The sequence below is a fragment of the Taudactylus pleione genome, unplaced genomic scaffold (assembly GCF_031769625.1).
Source record: "Taudactylus pleione unplaced genomic scaffold, aTauple2 ptg001187l, whole genome shotgun sequence".
Lineage (NCBI taxonomy): Eukaryota > Metazoa > Chordata > Amphibia > Anura > Myobatrachidae > Taudactylus > Taudactylus pleione.
In genome coordinates, this window is record NW_028285588.1 from 440,661 (window position 1) to 457,028 (window position 16,368).

Consider the following 16,368-nt stretch of genomic DNA (forward strand, 5'->3'; position numbering starts at 1 on the left):
GAGTTTTATCATACGCAATGAGTGATAAAACTCGTTATGTATGATAATGGTGCTCCAGCCAATCAGCTCCCAACTGTAATTTTTCAAATAGATGACAGTTGGGAGCTGATTGGCTGGAGCACCATTATCATACGCAACAAGTTTAATCACTCGTTGCGTATGATAAAACACGTTGATAAATAGGCCCCTTAATCCTCTATGTCAGTGGTTCTCAAACTTGGGGGTTTATGTATCAAGCAGGGAAAAGCGTGGAGAAGTGGAACAGTGGAGAAGTTGCCCATAGCAACCAATCAGCATGGAAGTTACATTTATCAAGTACAGTCTATAAAATAATATGTAAGAGCTGATTGGTTGCTATGGGCAACTTCTTCACTGGTCAACTTTTCCACGCTTTTCACTGCTTGATACATAGAGTACCTTGAGGATCAATGGGTTTAATAGCTCAGGTATTAAGGATATCTAGGCTAGAGCGCAGATTGTTAAATCATATTGGCTGAGATACTAATTAATCCACCTGTGCTCCAGCATGGATATCCTTAATTCCTGGCCTGTTACGTTGCCTTGATGACCGAGTTTGGAAACCATTGCTCTGTGTGATAAAGGCGTTAGTTTCTGACACTTGGGAGTCATTTCTTAAATTCCACAAAAGTTAAAAGTGTGAATTGCTCTGATATAATCTGCCTCTGTCAGTTCCAGAGACATAGGGAGCTACTTGTCATTGGCAGAAGTGTGGCCCCAAAACAGTACAGTTCCTTATTGCAGCTTATCCCAATGATAATAAATGATGTTTCAGGGTTATTTAACAAACATCCATTGAAGGATAGAGGTTCTAATAGGAGCCTGATCTGGTAAAGAGATTGACAGTAAAGTGTTAGATATCACTGACACTTACTGTAACTGCCTGCACATGTGCGGCCATATGCAACATAATTTTATGGTACAGGCCGGGGATGACTAGATGATATATAAATGTACATCACACACAGATATAAATGCAGATATAGCAGCTCATGTAAAGAGACAACGTCCATTATTGCAATTAAACGTCACAGACTAAATCCATTTTTGTCATCTGCTTATCTCAGCGCAGAGTACGTTGTGAATGAACCGCCGCGAGTGACATTGGACAAGCTTGAAAATCTAGGATACCATGTCATCAGCATGACAGGGATTGGGCAGACTCTGGTTTGGTGTCTGCACAAAGAATAGATGTACTGAGTTTCATAGGGATCAATTAAGGACTACTTCCTGATGCTACATAGCACTGCAATGGTTCTGAAAGCCCCATCATCATGGACACTAGCGGAGGACATGGCTGCATACATCCCATACGATGAATTGGCCAACAGGGAGTGATGGAGTAAATGGATGCTTCATGAAAATGCTATCATGGTATAATCATGTGTAATCAGTGATCTGCTGTCCGTGTTTAGCAAATAAAGTACAATATCATCATATTCCATTGGCACCGGTATTTGAAGTAATTGATCATCCTATTACCAAACTGATGTAAAAGTAATAAACTCTTCACTGTACTTGGGTGCATAGTACTTCAAGAAAGCCAAAGAAAATTTAGTACTCTGCCTTGGTTTTTTTTAGCCAAGGGCCGAATTCAATTCCGTGTGATGATGGATAGCCCCGGGAGGGAGCTCCCGCAGCTATTCAATACACCGCGCTGTTTGGGCGGCTAAAGGGATGCGAGGAGAAATACGACAAATGTGTCGGGCGCGCAGCTGTTTGCCGGCTTAGTGTGGCGCTAACAGCCGCGCGCCCAACATTTTAGTCAGACAATGAAGGTTAACACGCCTTAACACCCAGGTTAAGTCGCGAGATCCGGCATTGTCTGACTTACCCAAGTCCCGACAAGGCACACAGCGCGGTGTATAGAATAGCTGCGGGAGCTCCCTCCCACAGCTATTCATCATTGCGCTGAATTGAAATCGGCCCCAATATACCATTTTCTGCCTTTGTCACCTGAATGGCTTCTTAGCAGAAGGTGAGACAAGGGCACCATCCACTTCTCCTTAGCATTCGGCAGCAGTAACAAGCAACTGCAAACAAAAAGTATGGTGGTCGCTCACATCAACTTAATGACATTGCACAGGTGCTCGTAAAGGGTGGGGTTTACCCTGAGCTACAGAAAAAAAAGGGGATTTTCCCTCCAGCACACTGCAGCAAAAACAAAAATACTTGAATCCTACATGATAATAGAAATTCAGAGGTATTGGTTTACATACATTTGCAAATATATGAATAAGCGCTGGGCCAAACGTCAAGGCTCCTCTATACCAGCGTCCCTAACATTATGGGGTTCACGTCCGAGACGCAGGGAACCCCAAAAGAATCCTGCCAAGCACCATCCCCAGGGCATCACACGAATAATGGAAATATTATGTACACGGAGCTGAAGCCTAGAAATATATCCAGCACATGTTTTGAGGATTGCCAGCAGAGATATAACTGCAGCACAGTGACTCTAGATTAGAAATAATTGACATGCAACTGTTAAAATCCTTCAGAAAGAAGAGACTATGAAGGTGTGAGATCTGTTACATGTTGAATTATGTGAATGATAATCACTGTTACTTAATATCTCAACCGAATGTCACAGTGCTACAATGTTTCAAGTGTGAACCGTTAACTAAGAGTCACTAGTATTATTATCATTGGAAATCCAATAACGTCACAGACAGTACTTGGGAACATATTCCCCACAAATTTTGGTACATTGAAGAAAATAATAGATGAAAAGTACAGTCTATACATCCTGATTAACATTATTTATATGTAAAACAGACCAACGACAGAAGTTATTTTAGCATCACTTTTTTCTTTCCAATTATGTATATATGTGTATAAATACATATGCATATATATGTCACATCTATTCTATTATTTTAATTATGTCGCCTTTTATTTTTATTTTCAGGACCCAATAATTTTAATTAAAACCATAATAAAAGTTATGTCTTATTAGGTTATCTAAATTATATACACTACTGGTATCCCTCTAGTGCACCAGACATATATCTTTTCTTTTTCTCTGTTTTTGCTTAATTATCTTAAGATTGTCAGGTAGCACCTTCATATACAAATCCAATATTGTTTGAATCAATCTATGAAGTGTTAGGGTATGGGAACTAACCAATATTTTCAGTAGTGAAAGACTAATAGAATAGGTTGGTGCGAGATCTTACTTTGTGTTTCTCTACAAAATACAGATCAGTTACAGAATGACTAGATCGGTGGGCTGCTGCTCGCTGCCAATCCCCTAACGTTCCCCAGCTCCTTCCCTCACTGGCTACAGCTATGGCTAAAGCTGGGTTTACACTATATGAGGTGTGGTTATTGAATAACTGATGCTATAATTTATGTATAATTGCATTTTAACTCCATTCCCCTTCTATGTGCTCCCATTCTGCATCCACACATGGCTGCATTCTTATTTTCCATTGGTCATAGCCGTGCTGTAGCTCATTATCTGTCAGCTGCCTCAACAGCTCCATCATTTTCTTCTTTACCTCAGTAACTGATGCAGATTTGATTTTAGAAAAACAAAAAGAAGTCACACAGTGCTTGGACTGGCGAGTATGGAGGGTGTTCTAGCTCTGCAATCTGTTCCTCAGCCAAAAACAGCTGTGTGGGCTGGTGTGTTCGTCCTGATGGAGAATGAAACCATTTTTCCACAACTCTGGCCTCTTCTGATCCTTTCCCTGCAAAAATTTGCTAGAACACTTTTGTATTAATGTTGATTAATTATTCGGATGCTGAGACGACTGTCACTTCCAACAATTTTCTCTTTTTTTCCCCACATTTTCATTTGTTTTTGATCTGCAAGGCCTTCCGGGACATTCAACATCTTCAACATCCTCACAACTGTCACTAAGTCTTTTGTGCCACTCAAACACACGTGCACGTGACATACAATCTGCCCTGTAAGCCTCTGTTAGCACATGGGGAAGATTCCGTGGGCGTTTTATTCAACTAAAAATTCTAAGTTAACACGTTGCTCTACATTTGAACTAAGCATTTTAATGGCACATGGGAAAGACACAACTTCTTCGAACGCTATGTGACAGCAAAATATCTGTGCAAGAGGGGTGAAACTACCAAACCGTTTTGGGATAGTCCAAGGTCAATGTTCCCTCACTCCCTTTTAGCTCATGCAGAATGGTTTATTTTTTACAAGCACGGTCTTGTTATTTAATAGCCACACCTTGTACAATATACTGTATTGGATGATGATATAGTGTGTATTGGCAAATAATCTTTTGATGGATTGGGTGGTTGCATCGTCCTATCTGTATTTGATCATAGAATTCAATCACCCCTTTTAAGCATAATATAAATGAATAAATGCCATCACTTTAACAGGTTTTAAACTTCCTTCAGCTTCAAGAAAAGCCTGAAGCCACCTAGCACTAACACATCGGAGTACTGTCAGCTATTTCAGCTTTTCCTGGAATTAGAATTTAGCCCATCCTCCAGTAAAGATACGTCATAGCTCTACAATGGATAAGGCTATTGCAGATCATGCTCCTGAATGTGGCTGCAGGCTGCCTCTGATCCGGCTGTGTGATCTTAAGAAAAAAAATATTTGGGAAACATGACATTTAAAACCACTTTAGTCCCTGCAGCCACATCTGCAGTGTAACAAGGAATCTGCAAGTATTTTCCATAGGGTTCCAATTCTTTCCTAGTAGTGCTCAGGACAATGCTGTGCCTCAGTCACAGAGTACCTTCATTTACTAATATAAATCAGTATATAATCCTGCTTTTAATATATTATCAGACAATGTGAGGGCTTTGTTCCCTAATATAATCACTTGGATAGAACAGACTCACCTAGAGTGATAAAAACTACATCACCAAATTAAACCTGTTCTGTGAGGTTCACACGGTGTGAATTATATTAAAAGCTACAAAGAACAGTATAGATATGTACTAGAAATAGATGTAACCCTTCATGTTTTTCCACAGATCTACAAACTGTGGTTGGGGTTGTTGGAATGTTGAGCTATACCTGTAGTAGGTAAAGGACGGTGGAAATGGTGTACAGCGAGAAGGGGTGTGTAGGAAGGCCAATAGGTGGCTTGGCCGTGTGGCCTTTGGTGCTGGTAATGGGAAGCGGGGTAGTGTGTAAAAGGCACACCTTGGTGTAAGCATGGGTCTCAATCGCTTAGGGGAACATGACAAGGCAGGGTATCACAATATCAACATTTAAACATTTCAACAGGTTTTAAAGCATGTAAAGATACAATATATAGGGCCCCATTTATTAATGGGCGATATTAGCACCCATAATTGCATTGCAGGATGCGATCATAGTGCTGGGATTTAACAAAATGCACCTGTAGGGACAGAGGCTCCGATAGAGCCCCTCCCTGCAATGTCCCGGGAGTGAAGTTACTGCATCAGTGGTCTCTTCACTCTTGTACCGGGGATCCTGCGCATGTGTGGTCTAGAGCAGTGACGTGCGGTGAGATCAATGGCTGGGGAGGCACACATGGAGACGGGTCTGAGTGCTAGGAGTCTGTTTCACCCCCTTCTCACTGTAACTCTATTCACTACATTAAGCTTCAGTGTCCATTGATTCTCCTACCTGCATCACTGTCTTCTGTTGCTTCTGCTGACTGAGCTCTGATCTCTAAACACTGCAGTGCACTTCCTGGTCACATGACATCCAAGGTATCCATCAGTGCTCAAGGCACCCCCCCCCCCCCCTACCCCCATATCCAGAAGAATGCCTCTATTAGCTCTCTTACTGTGCAGCTTAAAGCCTGTAGTGTCTCCATCTAAAAAAAAAAAAGAAGAATTGGACTCATCTGGAGGGTGGGTTATAGCCCGGCCGGTGGGGGGCCTCCCCACCGCCTGGCGCCCCTGGCAAGTGCCATCCTGGCCAATAGGTATATACGCCCCTGAGTGGGTGACTAATATTAAGGGGTTTATGGGTCAAGCAGTGAAAGCGTGGAGAGGTTGCCCATAGCAACCAATCATCGCCTACCTATTATTTTATAGACTGTACTTTATAAATGCTACTTCAAAGCCGATTGGTTGGTCCATGCTTTTCACTGCTTGATACATAATCCAAGTAACTGTTTCACTTGCCAGCACACCTTACAATGCAATGGCTCTTGACCTGGGGGGGGGGGGGGGGATAGAATAAGAACCCAGTAGTAAGAGGTAAATAGGTCTAAGCTCCTATTTTAAACAAGCTATGGGTCGTATTCAATTGGAAGCAAAAAGAAGTTGTCCACGAAAAAGTATCGCCGATTGCGTCTTTTCGCCAGGTTGGAACTTATCTCCGTATTCAATTCCAGCCGATTTTCGCGTATGTGGAAAGTCAATAGAATGTAATAGGTGAAAAAGATGCGCCTCTGAGTAGCAGGTGAAAAGAAGTGCAACATTTTTATTTTGGGGTGTGAAGATGGGGAAACCACTCAGAACCTTTGAGACAGCCCCCAAAGGACAACTGTATCATATAATCCCAGGGAAAAACTTAACACCCCAAACAAGTACTTTCATTTTGGGAGCAAAAAAGCACAAAGTGGGGGGACAAGCATAAAAACTAGTGAAACAGACTTCTTGGGGGTCTGTAAGGATGGGTGAGGTGTGTTTATGATTGCAGGTACTTGCAACAGGTGCGTTTTTCACGTTTTTTAAAACTCCACTTTAGAGACATAAAAATATACTACCACCCATATTCATGTACCCCAAATTTGACAGGACTAATAATCTTCACCAAAAAATACTGCTTTATACCATTCTTCACCACTTGTGCAAAGACGCTATTGAAACAGCTTAAGTACCCCAAATACTTTTATTAGGGCTATTCGGACACATCTACATTGATCCCCAATGTTAGTGCATCTTTTTGGTGGGTTCAGGCTGGTTTCTCTAATTCTGACAGCACTTTCTGCCTGTTCTGAATTCGGCGCTTGGCGTTTTTGCGTGTTTTGCTATTGAATACTGCGAATAGCAGGGACGCGCATGATAAGTTTCCGCGGCCAAAAGACGCGATGTTGGTGACAAGTCCGACAGGTGAAAATTTCTGCAGGGGTGAGAAACTAATTGGAGATAAATACCGTAAGCCTAAAGAGCTGGAGCTCTGGCAGATTGCAGTCGGGTCCTATTTGAACACCGTTCGTCGGGGATTTGCCAATTTAGGATTCGCTGCCTCTACTGAAGGGGGGAAAGTCATCATCACAGCCAACGCCAACACTCTCATAGGGAGGCATTCTGGCCGCATGTGGGGGATTATGTGTTTTCATTGTGACTAATCGGCTATTTAATACCAGTGACAGGGTTATTATTGCTGCGGTTGTGTGACATAATGTGAATAAATATTATCGTTTTAATAAAGTGAGAGCAGCCATAAATGATGCTATAATTATTTCCAAACCAGGGCGTTCCATCAAGGACTAGAATTCTTGTGCGTTATATTCTATCTTGGAACATCAGATGGTAATTGATACATCATTGCTGTTGGAAATAAAATGACTTCATTGATTTAAAGTTATAAGAAACTTTTTTTTGTGGGGGCTATGAATGTAACAAGTAAATCAATATCCAAACCATACACTTATTCAAATGTAAATGGTCACTTTGTAAAGGGGATTTAAACTCATGTCTTATAGGCAACATTTGTATACTTTTGACAATATATAATATGTGGCCAGTATACTTTGGATTTTAAGATTACATTACCGGGACTGTATAACAGCAACTGAGCGACGTCTGTGGAGAATTGTATTGTTTATATTTTAAGGTAAGCTAGGTATGAGCGGTCATATGCAGGCATCTATGTACAGTATATTACAACTCCAGCTGTTTACCAGCGCAAGAGCCGGTCAGTAGTATCTAAGAAACAGGTGACAAGTTACTGACCATTTCAGGGTTATTAAAGCAGCACTGACTGAAGCTGGGTACATAGATATACAATAGTCAGGCAGTTCTTTCTATTTTGGGCCGTTCATGCGATATCGCAAGAGTGTGTACGCACCTTCCATCATGTAGAATTGAACGATCGCATCTTAGGTGCAGTTTAATAATCATCCGATTCCGCCGGGTGAGATTGGACCAAAGTCAGTGCAGTTTGTACGTACCTTCCGCAGCGCCCCCCGTGGGTGGTACAATCATTCTTTTGATATTTTATCACTTGAGGATCGAAGGTCGGCAGTATGATTGTATAGGTGTGTACGCATGTATCAGCACTGTGATTGGGGCTTCCTATCAGGAGTGAAATCGATCGAACCATCGCATCGAAAGAGTGATCGCAGAGGTGTGTACCCAGCTTAGTTGTCATTAAGCATTTCCTCCATCAGATTTGTGCCAACAGTCCCATTTGGCTGATATAATACATAATAAGCTACTGACTGTGTTGTAGATCCCCCATCACTAACTGAGATCAGAACTTCCAGATGATTAGTGTATCTGGGAGGTTTCAGGAGTAGTTATACAGATCTGCTCATTGCCCCATAACTGCCAATCATTATGGAGCAGCAGGGACTGGGGGGGAGATATTGCCTGAGGCACATGGAGGCAGGTAGGTGGTTATGCGATTATGATCTAAATAATTTTAGTGCCACTAATTATGCTAAAAGTCCATTTACAAGGTAGATAGCCTCAGAACGAATATTACAAACATATAAAGGACTTTCCCACAGCATAAAACCTTTTTATGGTGTTTGACATGTTTATGATAGAGCCAATACACCTGGAGAAGTGTCCCCTTTTATAGACAAACACTGCACAAACCAGACATCTGTGCACTCCCTGCCATGAGCCACCCAGTAAATAAGAGGTAGAACTGTGGCCCATGCACCATTGGGAAATTCAATTAAAGGCGAATCTGCTTTACGGCAGCGGGATCTCGCTCAAAAGTGTTCACTACCCCATAGGGTTGCGAGCACTTTAGTGCGAATCGGGCATTTGGAAGGTGGAAGGGTGCGAGGGATGCTGAGAGGGGGGTGGGGCAAGTACTAATTATCCGGTATTCTCTGGGGGGATTGGCTGGTAAAGCAACCCCTATCCTTGGCACGCCCCCATGCTTGGACACTCCTCCCTCTCCCATACTGGGGCCCTCAAACGTCTCAGTGGTCCTATAATCTATTACAAAACACACAGCAGCCTTCAAAACACTTTCCGAAATTTAATTAACTATATTTTGCATTCAAAAAATTATTTTTATTCTGCCAGGTTACGTGTTGGCCTCCTCATCTTCTTGCTGTAGCTGTTCTATCAAACGTTGACGCTCTGCTGCTTGTCTCATCTTCATTAGTACTAAACTTTCAAAGTCCCGTTCTGATCGTACGGAGTCCTATAGGGAGAACAAATTATTAATTAGCACAGGAGGTTTTTAAAAGAAAAAACTATGCACATTATTTGCAAATGCAGCACTATATTGTATAAAGGGGAAAATGAATGTGTGGAAAATTTGCAACCAACATAGATTCTCTGATCAGAACAAGTATGTATAGGGCTATATTAAGTGTTCAGAAAAGAGGAATCCTTATATGCACAAACCACCACATGGAGATGCAATAAAATACAGGCGGTTCTTGGCGAAACACGCTGGTGGAGTGGTGTCCTCGTTCCGATTACATCCTAGCCATGACAGCATCCTGAGACAAGACGAGCGACTCGCACCACGCATTGTTAGGCTTAATCTGCTATGTTATACAAATTTTTGTGAGACAAAAAATACCAGTCTTAAATGCAACACTTAGTACACTATTAGTTACTTTGTACACTATAAGTGTATTAGGATGCAAAATTCAGGAAAACAACTCAAGCAAGGGAATAGCTGCCTGTGGCCGAGTGTCTAAGTTGCACCAGGTATCTCACGCCTTTGGCGCAAAAAGGATAGGTGTATGAGGAAACCTTCGTACTTGTAAACAGTACACCTCACATGGGCACAAAAGTACACCTCACATGGGCACAAACACATACAAGGGCAGAGGATGTCATAATAACATAGTAATACCCTTTTTAGACCAATGAGCTGGGAATACACGGGTTTATCAACCTGTGGATTTCCCGGGTCTCAGTCCCTGACCCTGGTACAGAGCAGGGTTGTGAACTCAGAACTTTGACCCGGGTCGTTTGCATTCACACACAGTAAAATCCCAGGTCGATTCGCTAAGTGTGTGAAAGGGGTATAATTTAGCTTGTAGTTAACCCTTCAGTGTGAGCTAATCTATATATTTACACCGATACTGAAAACATGATGTAAAGGAGGAAGGTATGAATTACACAGGTAAGTTCCTCTGCCGCAGGACTTGCAAGGTGTAACGTTGTGAGTCTACACTCTATAAGTATCTGGTCCATTTTACTTCCCATAAGATTACAGCCGGAGTACTTCTTTATGAAACATATATTATCTCTCATTTCATTACTCCCATGCACATGAGAAACAGTAACGATCAAACCCCTCCCACAGGTCACTTCAGTAGGTTTCCCATGTGAGCTCATTTTTCTATGTCAGTAAAAATACTGGTGTCGGTGTCACAATAACCCACAGTCCGTCTATAAAGATGGCGCCCTGTAGGCTTGGTACACAAGACTGCCAATCTGCATTATTATTTACATCAAACAAAACCCAGTTACTTAATCTCAGTCAGAGTCACAAACTGACTTGGGACAGATGACCATTATCTACTTATACTGAAACTGAAGGCAGATGGAACACCTGAATAGCTGGTTTGGGACCCCACCCTGTCCAGCTGGATAACTGCAGTGTTTTTCCCCTGAGGCTAATAACTTGTTTATGGTGAACAAGATGCTGAAACAAAATCATTTTACAGGTAAAAATCTGTACAGTAGAGACATTACCACCCCCCATCCCCCTCGCACCACCCCAGCCCATGCTGCTCCATTCCCCCCCCTGCTGCACCAACCCCTCTCTCACTGCACCCCAGCACGCTGAGAGCATGAACTGTAATGACAGAGACAATCTAAGGAATTATTTTAAAATATAAAGACAATGCTGTCATGTCTAGAAATCCACTCATTGCACTGAGAATAAGACCATGGCCAAGATACCCTTTGTGCCACCCACTGCCGACTTTTGTGGCAAAAGTAATGATAGAAGGACTAGGTAAGGGTGCATCCATGTCTGAAAGGGGAGGAGACCGTTACCAGAACACCGTAATGTCAGCTATTTACTATGCCGTCCCTTTCACATCTGACACACTAAGATGGTGTAGTATAAAATGGATTATTGGAGGGAGGAAAATCCTGCAGTTAGGTAAATGAAACTGATCATGCTTTTAATTGTATAGTGACAATATAAATTGCAGTCTGTTTTTAGAGTCGTGTATATACCCAATCACGAAGCCAAACAGGACAGTTCCCACATAAAATAAGGAATGTGCATTTTGAAGCCCATGAGGAATGCTTGTAATCGTGTCACTAGGGAATGCAGACACATCATGGAGGCAGGGTACTTTATGCCTCCACCTCCTCTAGTGTAACACAATATATTGCAATGATGAAATGAGGACAGTATAACCAACACTAAAATACAGGCAGCTCTGGGTGAGGGGCGGAGACACAGAGCTGTGTGTGCATTTTCCTGTCAGTGAGGGGACAGAGCTGCAAGCACCCGCCAATGCCTAAGGTCCAGATGTGATGATTAGAGGAGAGAGGGGGAAAAGCTGAAGGAGTTTGAAATGTCATCTGTGAGAAGGGTAAAAGCCTCAATGTTATCAGTGGGATAGTTCCTGTAATGGAAGAAGCTATATAGTAAAGATGGGGAAGTCCAGATGAATAAATAGCCCCCAGCAGCCAAAGGAAGGTGGAGGGACAACATGGTCATCCAGTGTGTATGATAGCAAGAAAGTGTGCCCTCATCTAAATAGCCTGAGCAGCCAGAGGAGGGTCACTGGTAAGCAGTGGGGCTAACGTGGTGTGAGGGTGATGGTGAAGAAAATGGCTCAGTGTGAAAGAATCAGATATTAAGCAGGCAGCATGAGCTTTAGTGCAGGAGATGTAAGGAGAAGCTTTATTAAAAGTAAAGTCCCATTGAGAGAAAAGGGGGAGTTGTGAAGGCTTGCAGAGCGTATGTGTGGAGAGGTCTGTGGATTGTCAGTCCCATATAGGAGGTGGGGTACTTAGTGAGACAGCTGTGGTGTGAGGCACATGGTAATTACCAGTTACCATGTACTGTAGGAAGTGAGTAACAAGAGAGGCCATGTGATGAGTAGCAGCTGAGAGAGTGTGAGCAGTGTCAGAGACGGGTGTAATATGTGATATCTGTCATGCATCATTGGAGCCTGCAATCTGAGATGCAGATGAATTACAGCAGAGTGAAATAGGTTTGCTGCAGTGGAACTACATGTACCAGCCAGCAGGTGGGTGCTGACAAGTAGTTGCATATGTGAAACCGGATTCCAAATGCAAAGAGTTATAGCAACTGATGCTTTAAGATGGTGCAGGTGGTGAGAGGAGAGTATGTAACAATCTAAAGGCCCCCATACATCAGAGACGGATAGTCGCGATGCGGCATTCCAGAGATGCCGGGTCGGTAGATCGGTGAAATCCAACATGTTGGATTTCACAGATATGCCGATCACGATAAAAACAAATGATCGTGATTGGCACATCGGTGAAATTTAACATGTATAATTTCACCGATCCTTAGACGGATCGCGGAACATCGATGGCCGCCGTTTGGGCTTTAGCCCTAAATCTAACACTAATACTCACTGTCGGGAGCGCAGCTGCCAGGATTCTGATTCTGTAGGGATGTCTGCGCCGGGATACTGACTACATCCCAATCTCGCGATTCATGATGGATCACAATGACCATTATATACTGTGTACCTCCAATTCATCGTTTCATGAAATGTGTGGTCACATCATCCCACCTGAAGTGCTGCTGCAGTGCGGGAACATTAAACCTGTAATGCTATATCATGTCATCGTGCAGTGTGAAGGCAGACACAGGGCCAAATGTAATAGGGTGAGAGTTTAGAAAATGTGAGAGTAAGCTCACACTTTATAAACTCGCCTAATGTAATAAAGTCCAAGAACATACAACCTCATATGTTTTTCAGACTCAGAAAACTCTCACGATTTAAGCTTTACCATTTGGAAGATATAACTCTACCAATGTAATAGTGTGAGAGTTTACTGCTAAACTATCACCCTATTACATTTGGCCCATGGTATATTGTTACATTGCATCGGATCATCGCAACTTTGCCGGGGGGTTCCCGTGTGTTCATCTTTACATGACTTTGCTATAGAACCTGCATGTGCACGGACCCCTTGTTCACTTATTGCTCACACCAACAAACTAGCCAGGGCAGAGTAATGTCTCAGAGAGGATGTATACTGCATACACCATGTACAGAGAAAGGGGATTACCTTTATAAAAGAAAAAAATAGCTCAAGTTCTTGTCCATACAGGTACAAAATGTGTAACTTACAATACAATGGAAGAAATGGTAAATAAAAATGGTAAAGCAAAACTAAAAGTCAAGTTGCATAATAAAATATACGTTTCTGGTATAGAAGTATAAGATTGCAATATGCAAGGCTGGACACATTCCATAGGTTCTGTATAAGGCCCCACCTACACACCTACATGTATTATCCGGTGTGACGTACACTGTCAAACTGACTACTTGCTGCTAGTTATAGTTACAATGGCGCAAATGGGGGGGAGATATTTCAAGTAGAGTGGAGAACTGGACAAGTGGAGAAGTTGCCCATAGCAACCAATCAGCTTTGAGGTAGCAATTATTAAATACATTCTACAAAATGATAGGTAGAAGCTGATTGGTTGTTAGGGGCAACGTCTCCACTTACCTACTCTTTACTCTTTGATACATCTCTCCCATAGTCTTTACTAACTGAACACAAATACCTGGCAGGAGCAGCCATTGCACTATGCAGATACACTGCTGCAGTACATCCCAAGAGACCCTGCACTGTCCCACAGTAGATCATGCTCAAGGGGATTAGGGCTGTTGGTGGACCCTGCAAGAGCATGGATTCTGTTGCCTTAGAATACTGCTTGTTTAAAGGAGATAATGGTCCAAAGTAGAATGGGGAACCTAGGAAACTATTCTGCTGCAGAGGATGGGTCCCTTTCAAAAGGTGTGTGCTGTGTTTTAGGAGGAAAGTACTTTTGTTAATTGAAGCACAACAATCCCTGGTATACCTAGTGATAAGTGACACCTAAGATCCTGGGTACTAGACTGTGCACTGCCTATTATAGTAATCTATGTGAATTAAAGAACATGTGAAAATATCATAAGAGTGTCCAAGGCCATAACCGCTTATACCTTCAGCATTTAAGAACAATTAATCTACTCTGCAGAGGAAGGGGTTAATTTAGAGAGCAGGAACATACCCAGGCTCCTGTGGGCTAGAAACTAACCCCAGTGAGGGCTGTGCCCGCACTAAGCTGGTGGAGATCAGTCAGCTATTCATAGCCTTCCATGGACAAGCAAATACCATGGTATCCACATTACCTGTGCTGGGTGACTGGAGAAGTGTGAAGACGTCATCTTGTTGGGATTGTCTGGCACCGCAGATGGCGGGGGTGTATCAAGCCACACGATTTTCAATGGGTTATGCAATAGGCCAGCTTCATTTTTCACAGCTAGTTCCTATGACATAACATTTCTTATTTAGGATCTTCACAGTATAAAACACATTGATACAGTATATATTATGGACTGTTCTCCGCATCATTTAATTTTATCACATAAGATGGGAATACAGAAACCATAAGTTAGTTAAGTTCTATAACAAGGCTAACTGACAGGCTGCACCCCAGGGCTGTTTTATCATTTTGTAATTATCCCCAGGTTTAAAAAAATCTGCTCTGTAACATTTCCATCACAGGATCTGGTCTATCACGGATTGTTATACTTATGTTAAATGCTTTTCCCAGAATCCAATGGGGCATTGGACTATGGCACTCCACATAGCATCAAATTGTTCAAGATCCTCCCTCTTCTATATCCCCATCCAGCAGCGATGCAGGCACACAGGACAGAACCAGTTACAATAAAACAGAGAATCAACAGCAACAACCCCTCAAAAAACATTTACCTTTATTCCAAGAGATTTAGTAGTCTATGTATTAAGCAGTGAAAAGCGTGGAGAAGTTACCCATAGCAACCTATCAGCTCCTATTATTTTATAGACTGTACTTGATAAATGCTACTTCAAAGCTGATTGATCGTGATGGGCAACTTCTCCACTGCTTGGTACATAAACCCCTTAGAGCGTAATGAGGTGGGCATTCAGCTTTCCTTGTAATTCATCCACTTGGGGGACACTGGACTATGGGGACGTCACAAAGCTGATGACTGGGGTGTAATGCTCACAGATTAGCAGGGCATAGCACCTCCTGGCTAAATGTGACATGCCTGGATGCAAAAACATTTAAACTCTAAAAACAAATTAAAATATGCACCAAGGACCATGTAGCTACCCGACACAGCTGCTCAGCAGAGACTCAATGCTGAGTAACCTACAGATCTGGTAGAATGCAGCTCCACAATATAAAGGAATAGGTTCCCCCAATGTAAGAGTGCTGAATCATCTGGCTATAAGTCGTTTTGACACAAGCCACAAACCAAGACATCAGTGTTCCTAGAGTATATACCATTATATTATAGATATTTGTAACAAGATGGGATGTCAGGACATTGCAAATATGGGTTTAACCTGCTGGATATGCATCCTTAACATCCTTACAATATGCACATCCCATTCCATGCTGCTGATGACAGATCTCATTGCCTCCAACCTGGACCGGTCAACATGAACAAAGGCCTCGGGTACAAGATGGACAGAAAAGAGACAACTAAACCAAACACATCCACCCTCTATTCTACTGGGACTGGGGTAATTACACCATGAATGGCCTCCCATAGTGTCTGGCTTTTTACCCAGTCTACAAGAAGGCCGGTGGTGGAAAACATCTGGTTGGAACTCGAGCATATATCTTCAATCAATAATGCCGCTAAGCCAAGAATATGAAGAACACCAATCTCTATAGAGAATCAGAAAGGCTCCCACCACAGCTCCCTGCCTCATGGCGAATTTGAAGGGTTTGGTCATAAGTTTCTTGGCAGAACAGGCCTACTTGCTTCTATGCCATCCGCCATGAGGGACAGAGGACCGGAGCCTTATCTTTATTGGCATTATGAAAAGTCTGAAAAAGAGAAATGGCTCCAGGTCCTTCTCAGGTTCTTAAGCCTTGAACTAGAGTGCAGTGGACAGTTGGGAATAGAGCAAGTAACTGTGTACCTGGACAAACCATGCTGCAAATACATACTTTATTCTGCATGTGCTGTAAATACTGTCTGCTTTTGCACAAATGCTGGACAGCTTTATTTTTAC

The 16,368-nt window shown here is 42.5% G+C and overlaps 2 protein-coding genes across 4 annotated transcripts in view; one reads left to right on the forward strand and one right to left on the reverse strand.

The window, feature by feature from the left end:
- The window catches only part of LOC148451054 (GTP cyclohydrolase 1 feedback regulatory protein-like), a 36,261-nt gene extending 34,784 nt beyond the window's left edge, over positions 1-1,477 (forward strand). The window contains exon 3 of the mRNA XM_088462332.1: positions 1,086-1,477. Within this exon, the coding sequence (XP_088318458.1) occupies positions 1,086-1,209 (124 nt within the window). The 3' untranslated portion in view covers positions 1,210-1,477. The remainder of the gene's footprint in view (positions 1-1,085) is intronic.
- A 7,661-nt stretch (positions 1,478-9,138) lies between these two features.
- Positions 9,139-16,368, reverse strand: part of LOC148451055 (dnaJ homolog subfamily C member 17-like) — a 41,665-nt gene continuing 34,435 nt past the window's right edge. For all 3 annotated transcript variants that reach the window (XM_088462331.1, XM_088462330.1, XM_088462329.1), the window contains 2 exons: positions 14,484-14,621; positions 9,139-9,319 (listed from right to left, as the gene is read on the reverse strand). In XM_088462331.1, coding sequence (XP_088318457.1) covers positions 9,200-9,319; positions 14,484-14,621 — 258 coding nt within the window. In that variant the 3' untranslated portion in view covers positions 9,139-9,199. The remainder of the gene's footprint in view (positions 9,320-14,483; positions 14,622-16,368) is intronic.